Source organism: Belonocnema kinseyi, chromosome 1 (genome assembly GCF_010883055.1).
Source record: "Belonocnema kinseyi isolate 2016_QV_RU_SX_M_011 chromosome 1, B_treatae_v1, whole genome shotgun sequence".
NCBI lineage: Eukaryota > Metazoa > Arthropoda > Insecta > Hymenoptera > Cynipidae > Belonocnema > Belonocnema kinseyi.
In genome coordinates this window covers 175,312,284-175,323,657 of record NC_046657.1, presented here as the reverse complement: position 1 = coordinate 175,323,657, position 11,374 = coordinate 175,312,284, and the positions used below count along the sequence as shown (strand labels likewise).

The 11,374-nt window shown below is 33.5% G+C and overlaps 1 protein-coding gene across 3 annotated transcripts in view; it reads right to left on the bottom strand.

Moving 5' to 3' along the window:
• Positions 1-4,052: 4,052 nt before the first annotated feature.
• The window catches only part of LOC117167941 (ubiquitin carboxyl-terminal hydrolase 30 homolog), a 100,714-nt gene continuing 93,392 nt past the window's right edge, over positions 4,053-11,374 (bottom strand). For 2 of the 3 annotated variants that reach the window (XM_033353208.1, XM_033353217.1), the window contains one exon: positions 4,057-4,569. In XM_033353208.1, the coding sequence (XP_033209099.1) occupies positions 4,315-4,569 (255 nt within the window). In that variant the 3' untranslated portion in view covers positions 4,057-4,314. Of the gene's footprint in view, positions 4,570-11,374 lie in introns of all 3 variants that reach the window. The other variant, XM_033353201.1, reaches the window with a different exon arrangement.

Here is an 11,374-nt window from a genome sequence, read left to right as displayed (position 1 = left end):
GAAGGATTAAAAAAACTTGAAAAGCGATTGACCAAGTGTATAGAGCTCCAAGGAGATTATGTTGAAAAATTAAAAAAAATTTACCCAAAAAAAAATTGTTTTATACTTCATTCTAGGGACTTATTGAACTACCCTCGTATTTTTTACATGTTCTCTAAAGTATAATTATAATCATTCCTATTCGCTTCCACCATAATATTGCCTTTATCAACATTAACAAATAACACCAAATTTTTTCCCCAAGACTAAAGATTCAGCTATTTCATCAGGGATTTGTAGATTAGAATCATTTTAAAAACATTTTTAACTCTAAATTCTCGATGTTTAGCATTAATTTCAAAGTTTTTATCTTTTAACCATTGAAATTTTCTAATATTATCATCTCTAACTTTAAATTTAAGCTATTCAAATGTTTTAGATTGTAAATCAAAGAAAAAAATGTAAGGAGTCTTCGCTAATATTTCTAAGTAAACGATACTTTAAATAATTAGTAAGATGACCTAATTCGTGAATATTGCCAAGTACGTTATTAATTTCGCAATTTAACAATTTTTTTTAGCATTTAGTTTTGTGTTTTGTGAATTACATGGGACTTTATAGTGCAAATTGTTAACTTTAAATTTATTCGTTTGATTTAGAATATGAGTTGGAATTAAGGATTCCTTTCGACATGTTATTAAAAACGTACGTTGTTCTTTCAACAGGACGAGTCGACGTTGAAACTTAATTCATCTGTTCCTGTCACTTCTCACTTTTTTACCATATTTTGTCAAAATATAAGATAGCTATCCCATTATTACCAGTACATTACTGACCTTTGAATTATAAAATGCAAACAATATCAGATACAACAGATCCAAAACAGTTTTCTCTTTTTTCAAAAGTTATAAATTTACATTAAATATTTCAGAAAATTATCACTAATATCGCAGGTCTTACGGTCAATATGAAGTGAAATAAAGTAAAATAGATATCGTCATACCTTAATCAAAAACATTGAAGCGTTCATAGAAAGTAGTAAAAATAATTATTTTTTTCTAATTGAAACCTTAAAGATTTTGTAGAGGCTCAAATAATTTATTAAAGATTAAAGATATTAAAGATTATAAAGATATTAAAAAAATGATAACTGATGTGATGTTCGCAAAAGGACGATACAAGGCAAACTGATATGAAAGACAATAATTCTAGAGGTGACAAGGAGAAATTTTAATAAACCTTTGATGAAAAGGCGCGCCAAAGCTTGAGAGTAAAATATGATTAACCCTCCGTTTACAGACTTCTTTTTGCCACCTTCCGTTTACAGGCAGCGCAGTGGGCAAAAAATTTGGCGACGTCTTTACGACAACGTTGATACATCTTTACGACATCCTATGTCCATGTCGTTTCGGTGTCTTTGCGATATCGTAAAGACATCGTCAGATCATACGACTCACTTACGATATCGTAAAGACACCTTAACGACATGGACATGGGATGTCGTAACGTCGTAAAGACGTCGCAAAATGCTGTGCCCAATGGGAGGGTATTTTAAGTCCTATTCAGTTTTTGAACTGTTTCTGGCTTTCAAAAAATTTGATAAAATTCAGGGTTATTTTTTTAAACATCTACTATACGCTCCAATGTTGTTGGTGTTCAAGGTAAAAACTGTTTAAAATAAAAATTGAAATTTGGGAAAAAATAGCAAAAATCGATGCTTGTTAAAAAATGCATAATTTTGCAACAAATAAATTTTTTTTAAAATCGTTGTAGGTTTTGAAAAATATATTTCAAAAATAGCAGCCCATTGGCGGCCGCTTCAAAAAGTTAAATTATTTGAAAACCTGCAAAATGAGAATATTTTACAGTGGTTCATGCAGGCAATTCCATAGAAAAAGTAGGATATTGAATGTTAATCCATATTTATTGTGCAAAAATAAACCAGAATTACATGGAACCCTTTATGTTGCTCATATAAATACCCAAAAGTTACAAATAACGCTAAACAATTAAAGTTCTTTAACTGGTGAAAACACTAACGCGATTGACAGAAAGGGTCTTTTATGTCTGTACTGAAGAACTGCAGTGCCACTCACAGGACATGTCCCTATTACTACCTACATTTTTAAGAGGGCGGAACCGAACCTTCATATTTTCCAAAAGGCGAGACATTCCAGTTTAAAAAAATCGTTTGTGCCTTAAAATCCCCTTTCTGTAAACGGATGGTTAAATTTACTAGTAAGACTTCAAATCAGAAGTTAATACATAATGCATTGGTTAATTTGATTTATATTCATTGATGTAGTTTTTAAATTTTCTGAATTTTTCACACACTTGCTGATATAAATTGATTCGACGATTTGTTTTTTTAAATTATTGCTTTCTCTATCAAAAATTTTTGTTTTACCAAAATCAAAACGGTTATCAGGATTCAGGTGTTTAGGTGGATTAAAAGTCAAGCTGTCATGGAAAGTGTTCGAATGTTCGTCCATGAACTGAGGATCTGCCATCACAACCCGAACAATTCAGAATTGACAATGAAGCAGCACATTGTTGACAAAATAGGTTGTTATCTCGCGCAAGGAGGAGAATACATGAGTCGGAGTTTAAAGAGAAGTAGACACGCTCCCGAAAGCACTAGAAAAGAAGAACTTTTCCGCTGCAGGACCAAATAGTATCAAGAACTACTAGTAGAAGAAGTTTACTTCTACAATCCAACATCTAGCCCGAGTCTTCAGCTTCCATATAAAGTCATAGATGCCAACTCTGTAGTGGCTGGTGTTAGGACGTACTATAGGCCTACCGAATAAAGGCGACTTGTCTAACCCAGAGAACTACAGGCCAATAAATTGTTTGAACAATTTGGGCTCTGTGAAAAGATATATGAACGTGGCCTGAAAAAAGTGTCTGCAAAGACGCAGCAGTTCAACAGCGCTGCCTGCCGATGGCCTAGATTGAATCCCGGAATGATTCTGATTCAATTTCTTATACAGTTATCATTTGTCTATTAGAAAGCTTAAAGGTTTATGCACACATAGTCAGGTGCATAGAGAAATGTATGCGCCTTTGGAAAACTAGATTTACTCTATCATCCGGAAATCATCGTGAAACATTGAACAGCGTCACATTCTAGAGAGGCGTCTTTCAGAGGTCTTTTGCATCCACTGTCATATAGTACTAGACCGCTTGCTACGGCCTGCAGAAGTGGAATAGGGAATTGAAAGTGAGGGAAAATCGATCAACCACTCACCAATCGTCATCCTTAGAAAAGGACAGGTCGATTTTTTCTATTTACCCTCTCTTTCTTTTCCTTATTCGACTTCTGACGGCCATAGCTAGCGGTCAAGTACTATATGTCGATGTTTGCATCACACTTTTGCCACTATATCTTGAACAGCGCAATTCTCCTGGTACCTCTGCGGTGTCTAAAATCATCGCAAGCATAAGGTCACTCATATAGTTTATATGGATGACCTGAAGATCTATGCTTCTAGTTCAAATCAACTTCAGAGTGATACAAATATTGTCGAGGGGTACATTCGTGATCGAATTTTTGGTTCTGGCCGACATCATGACTGGGAAGAAGGAAAAGAATGATCAAGATCTTAAAAGGGAAGAGCAGTTACTGTATCCAAAATATTTGGTTAAAGTAATTGTCTTTGTAATCGATGCACTCGGAGATGCAAGGCTAACAATGGTTCGTGACCTCAAAGCCATACCTGCGTGAAAAAAACATGCCAAGGCACTTACGCGATGGATGTAGAATCTGTCATCCATTGGTCGCTTTGTGTCCTTAAGAGACGAGGGGTTCACTGGTATTCCGTTGTGATTTCGTCGTTCTGCTAGAAGTCAGTGTTATTTTCATAGATCGCAGTTGTTCCCACTAGTAACCTGCACTGATTGTTACCTCCATTTTTTTAAAATTAGATATATTATATTTTTAGGACAGAGAGAGTTTTAAAAAATAGCAACATAAGATTACTATCAGTAAAAATCAAAATTTCGGCAGTTTCTTCAAAAGTTCAAATAAAAATGCTAAGAATATAAAGTCAGTAGAAAATTCAAAATGGAAAGATCTATGAGTTATTTTTTAGATTTATTTTATCCTTAAGTTACTAATACTGCAGTAAGTGTTTCATTTTCAGATGACTAAACCACGGTAAGTTTCTTATTTAAACGGCATTGAATCATCTGAAAACGATTAGCTAGCAATTAAAAATAGCTCGGCTACTTGATATCGAGTGGCTCATTCGGAATTTTTATCGAATCTTGAGAGTCGAAGTCGCGGCAGCCAACAAATGTTTGGTTTTACCAATCAAATACCGCTTCCGCAGGCTACTCCGGAAAATCGTCCATTCTTTCATAAAAAATAAGGTAAGGACTAGCGGAGAGTACGTCGGTTATAGTAACTTTTTCTACGATTGAATCTGAAGTGTATAACCATTGGCCTAGTCGATTTCCGCGTCTGTAGCAGACGAAATGACCGGCATCTACTTGACCACGATGTTCCACTACCGCTCGGAGTCGATATCGCAGCCTTCCATGACTCGGTGTATGACAGTTTAAATAAGCCATTGTCTGCAACTCTCCCTGAAAAAATAAATTATTTGTATCAATTTCAGTTCACCAAGTTTTAAGAAGACTAAGTAAGTTTTACAGTTTTTTTGCATTTAAGCACATTAAAGGTGAATGAGGAAAATAATGAGAAATAGTCAAGGATCATATAACTTTATCAATCGGTGTAAACTGATTTCTTTAATGCAAGTGGCTGCTACGTGAAAATGCACAAACAAATTATTTCTAAAATGGAATAGGTCTACCGGTAATAACTTATATACTTAAACTGGCGAAGTCCCTAAATCCCATGTTCTACAGCCGAATTTTTACTACAAGAGCTTGAATTTGCTTGTACTCTTGGCCAAGGAAGAGGAATACTGTAGAACCCCTTTCCCGAACGCAGGCGGTTACTGGCATTCGAATATGGATACAGAAATACGTGATCATGGAGTGTCTACACTCATCTTTGACGTCAAAGTTTCCGCTCGGCAGTAGTCAAATGCACATTTATCTTTAAAAAAATTTGAAATCTTTTCAGAAGTGTGGACTTCAAAAGCTATCTACAGTTATTCAAATTTCGTTTAAACGCAAACAGATAATACGAGTTGATTTATCGAACATGAACCAACTTATTTGTATCATTCTGTGAAGTTATTTTCATAATTTTTATTTATGAGGTAACTAATTTTCAGATATAACAGATCGTTCATATACAATGTGGAAATTTTTGAACCAATCCCCCCCCCCCCCAGCACTGTCACCTGTCTCAACGTGGACTTATATCTGCCTTCGATAATCTGTGGACCGATCAGTTTGTTGCCAATTATTCCACACCATACGTTGACAGTCCATGGACGCTGGTGTTCGACTTCACGAAGTCACTGCGGATTTTCAATACTCCAATAGTGCATGTTGTGTCGATTAACTATTCCATGGTTCATAAAAGACGACTCGTCAGGGAATAATACATAACGAAAAAAGTTGGGATTTTTTTATATTTGTTCACGTGCCCACTGACAACAAAATACCTGATTTTGTAAATCAACGCCATGAAGTTCTTGATGTAAAGAGACATGATATGGATTAAATTTATTACTTGTCAAAATGTTTCAAACACTGCTCTGAGACACTACGGAATCACGAGCAATTTCTCGTGTACTAACGTGATGTTTATTGGCCACTGCAGCTAATACAGCAATTTTATTATTTTCTCCACTGACTGTAGTTGTACAGTCTTTTTCTTAAGTTGAACACTTCCATCGGTAGTAAACTTTGTAATAGTACGATAAAATGAAGCACGTGACACAATTCTATTTGGAAAACGATAAGCGTAGAGATTGACAGCATTATCAAGATTTTTCCAGCTTCTTCATACACCAGAACCATTTCAATTTTTTCTCGTATGGTTAGATATTCCATTGCAAAGTAGTATTCGGAATAATCTGTGATCTAACTAAAATGAGTTTTGTCTAAAATGTATTTTATCTAATTTACTTTATTTAAGGAAAGAAAAAGCAACCACTTTCGTAAAGCTTCAATAGCTTCTGCTGACTTCAATCTACAGTAATGCCAGAGCACAAATTTAGAAATATTCAAGAAACAATTTTAATGTAAACGTATTACTTAATAATTACTTCTCAAGAAAGGACATACGTTTTGGCATGTTTTTCAAAAATAATAATTACCAAAGAGATCTGAAGCTCTACTGCCCTTATTTTTAACCAACTTCAAAAAGGAGATTCTACCTATGTTCGTCGCGATGTATTTTTTATGTACGAGTTTTTATTGCACTCGTTCAACGATTCTGTAGCGATTTGAAAAATTATTTTTTTCCGTGGTCAGACATGTCACAATGAAAATGGTGTATTTTTTATTGTTAATATATTGCAGAATAGAAAGCGTGTATTCTCGTGCATTCTTAGTCAGGGGCACTGTGGGGGAACCGATTTTAACATCAGTGTATGTAGTCCTTAGAGTAATTAAATTTTGATTCATAACATTTTTTCATAGAGTGCCTAATTTTCGAGATATTTGAAAGTTTCAAGTTAAAATAATCACCCTGTATGTATGTATATGTATATACTGTGAAATCGTTGCATGAAAAATCGTAATTTTTGGATTTTTCATTAGTTTGTATGCTGTTTAGGGCAGTAAATCAGTGTATTAGAGGCCAATCTAATAGAATAATTTTTTCAAAAGTGACCGCGCTCACAGGCAGACAGACAGGTATACATACATACATACAGACATACCAATAAACAGACATAATTCGTAAAAACCTATTTTTCGGATTCAGGGGGTCTAAAAACGTGAAAATTTGACCAATACTGGGGGGGGGGGGGGGGGGGGGGGGGTCGAATTTTACAAAAATCTAATATCTTCTCTGATGAGAATGTAAAGAACGAAAACAAATATCTTTTCCGTAATGATCACATTTTTTTTGAAGGTAAAAATGCAGCGTACATGCATAAACGATACGCAAACGAGGTAAGCAGTACAGTTAGCCTGAATATTACAAACTTTTAGCTAGATATCTCCTTTCGTGTGGAACTCGTATGATAAGAAAAAATGGCATCAAGACAGGAGTCGGACATTTGACACATGGCTTTCAAATAAATTAAATGTGCTTCGAATTAAACTTTGACTGAATTAGGCACAGTGGTATCAGAACGCGGATATCTCTGCCACGCGCAGTAGTTTTTCTTTTATATTTTTAGGTTATATAACGCCATGTGTCAATTTAAATATACACAGGAATCACTACTGCCTATGACAGAGATATCCGCGTTCTGACGCCACTGATTAGGCACCCTGACAAAAGTTTTGCATAGGAAGTCATTCAAAACAATCGGATGTATTTAAAATATACAAATCAAACCCTCTATTTTTAATTATTTTTCCAATCCAATCTAATCTAATCTATATGTTTGTAATTCTTGAAATTGAGACTCTTAGTAATATTTGGATTTAGTAACATTTTGTTGATTTTGTTCTGCTAAATGCTAAGAACTTCTGTAATACTTCTAACGTATGAATTTCCCTATGTTCAGTGCAGGTCCTTTCAAAAACAATTGCATATGTGGAACGGAACATTTCCCAACCAATTCATATGTGCACGGGTTCCTGCCACGGCCTTGTATTAAAAAATGTATCACTTCAAATGTCTTGCTAAATAACCATAATATTACATAAAGCTTTATATGCCCTTTTTATTAATATTTAATGTATGTAGATCTCTCAATTCCAATCAATGGGGTTTTTCTAATGAAATAATTCTCGTTGCCATTTCGGTGAAAGTCGAAAAGAGTAGCATAAAAATCAATTAATCTTTACTGCGATTATATAAAAGTGTCGAAGAACTTTCCCAGTGAAATAAGACTTACTATCCAAGTTTCTCTGATTAATGTAATGTATGTCCACGTACAATAATTCATTTTCTATGTCTTTAGATTTATTTTAGAATTCTCTTCCTGAAAATACTCGTACTGCGGAGAATTTGAAGGCCATCTCAACGTTAAAAAAATTCATTTTTGTCGGAAATGAATTTCAGTTCATTACATCGTAATATTTATTTCAATAAAACATGAGTAGGCTACGAAATAATCATGGGTTATTACTTAAAATAATAAATACGTTAGGTTTAATTATCATTTACGGAAAAATATAATTAAAATAAATTAAATAAATCATTTATGTTCAAATATTATATTTATGGAATATTATAAAAATAATACATAGCATCATACATATTATGATCCTTATAAACTCAATATAAATTTATTAGAACTTTACTATATAATACAATTGAAATATAATGTTTTTAAGCATTCTTTTTAAACAAAGTTGTTAAGAACACAGTTCGTATATTAAGATTTCAATTACCTTTAATAATTATTGTTTATTATCTTGAATATGCAGTTGTGTAAATTTAATTATTACTTGAGAATTTATGCAATTATAAACGTAAATTCCTAAATCTTACATTCTAAAATTATTATTTTCTAAATTCACTTCTGTAACTCTTGCTCAAGTTTAAATCGGGATTCTGTATGGAAATTAGGTAATATATGGACAATCTATATATATATTCAAATTCTCACCGAACTCCTAGATACCACAATGACTGGGACTAGACAGAAAAAAGATTTGAATTAAACACGTAGAAAAACTGGACAGCGCCAGTATAGAGCTAGGCCAGTATTGCGTGAATAGATGGGCATGAGGAAAACGGTACTGGTTTTAGCACGGTTCAAAACTGCCACGATATTTTTCCACTCGGGAAGATCAATGCGTTCCGAATGTTGTGACTATATTTACACTAAATAGATATTTAATCTCCCATTCCTTTAATAAATTTTCAACAAAAGTAAACAATTTTTTTAATCAGTGATATTTTACTAAGGATTGGTGAAATAAAGTGACTAATTCTATTTTTTAAAATGATTTTTCAAATACCTTTCTAATATAATTCAATCTAATCAAATTTCTATGTATCTTAATATTTAAATTGCCAGATTTAGAAGTTTTTGCCTTCAATAAAATTTTGTTCCTTTTTTCAGCAAAAATGTTCTAACATATTTAGGTCAAAATGTCTTTCTTCAGTGGAATAAGGCAGAACACGAGTAGCACAGTATGACAGACTTAATTTTCCACAACAATTAAGTATGTCAAGCGTGTCGTTCCCTGAACCATTCATATGACTCATTCCTACAATTATGTATTGTTTGATGTCACAATTTAACTACATAATCTAAATAGTGAAATACAACCCCTCAAAGAGGGTTTTTTCGAAAAATGGCCTGTGTGTTATTTTTTCTAATTAATTTAAAATATGATGGATTTTATACGCCTGGGAAAGAGCAAACCGTCACCGTCAGTGTACCCATGGTGAATGGAATAACGGCATGATACATTACTCAAAAAAACAGTGTTAGGTCCCAAAGTGTAATTTTTGCGACGATACTGTAAACAGCGTAAACCCAGGACCAAGCGCGGGATTTAGATTGAGTGTTCATTATATAACGGCAAAATGATTAAAAAAAGGAAAAAATCGGTTATTCCGTTCAATTTCTGTTGAAAGTATTCGTAATTTGGTACACAATTTAAGATTATCTTCATTCTTTACAATATTGGCCGACTTTCCTTTTTTTTTATTTTTTGTTGTAAATTATACCAGGTGATTAATGTTTGAACCATGTTTTGTGTAATTGTAGATATCCCTCTATTGAATGCCTTATAGAGACTTATAGAAATGAACAAAAGGATATATAGGGCCATATAGAGCCATCTAGAATTTATAAAATGTGTATACCCTACCGAAATAACTCTCTGAGTATATTCCATAGATTCTCTAGAGTCAGAGAAGCTCAGAGAAATTCTCCACAGGCACTCAGGTAGATATATTCAAAGGTTTAGGTAGTTCTTTTAAATGTTCTAAAGACTTTAAAATGTCCTTTCCGAAATTGAAATCGATTATCAATAACAAGCAGGGAGGCTATATCAATAGAGTAACCGACACTCAAGGGTTCTTTGTAAAGCTTTCAGATTAAAATTTAGAAGTAGATTTTTTAAATTTCATAGTTAACAGCCTAGAACATAATAATTCGGAATCTACGGGTTTCGATGATTTCAGATATCTAACTTTTTTTAAATGCTTGAAATTGGAATTAATACGACGTTTCTCGTAAATGGAATGATATACGCCAAAAAAGGCAACATTTTTGAATCCAGCTAGAAAATTGTATATTAGTATATAAGTTATAATTATAAAAAAGTATAATAAGAAAATTCAGTAATTAAAAAAAAAGTGTTAATAATTTGAAGAGAAATTTAAAAAGGGAGATTCGGGCTAGCGACGGCCAACAACTGTAAATAACTCCACCCGCCCGGTACGTGTTGAATACAAAAGGAACATTATATTATCGTCGCATCACTCTTAAAAGGACCACTAAAAGAACCTTGCAAAAGGGGATTTCTGTCGCTAGGGTAATATCTAATCTCCTAAGCTTTAGGGAATTTCCCCCAAGTTTTTAGTGAGTTATAAGAACTTTTAGGAGAATTTCCCCAAATCTCGGGGAAAATTTCCGAAAATTTGTACAGTGTATGTGGAACGAATCGTTTGGCGACCAATTCATTTGAAAGCTAGTTCTTTCTACGACGTTCAGCATCATCAGCTTCCTAGAGTTCAGTGAGCGAGAGTTTACTCATGAGATATTTCCTAAATTACCCTCCCGATAGAAAATCTCAAAATATTCTCAGGGGAAATAGCCTGGCCCGTTTCAGGCTATTTGTGATGCGACGGTCATATAATGTTCCTATTATATTCGTCACGTACCGGGCGGGCAGAGTTATTTACAGTAGTTGGCCGTTACCAACACGACTCCCTTTTTTATTTTTTCTTCAAATTATTAACAATTTTCTTAATTGATGAATGTTCTCATTATAAATATTTTATAATTATAACTTTTATATTTATATACTATTATGAAGTTAAATTAAGAAATGTTTTCTGTTATGTCGTATCTCATTCCATTTACGAGATACGTTAAAATCATTCCAATTTTAAACATTAAAAAAAAAAGTTAGATATCTGAAATAATCGAAACCCGTAGATTCCGAATTATTATATTTTAGGCTGTTAACTTTGAAATTAAAAAAATGTATTTTTAAGTTTTAATCCGAAAACTTAAGTCCATGTGACGAGTGGGTCACGTGACCATATTCCTACCTTACCGCAGCTGGGGGCCAGGTCTGGTGAATACGGTGGCTGAGGAACCAATTCGAAGCCAATTTCATGCAATTTTGCTTGTGCAACTAAGCATGAATGAACAGGCGCATT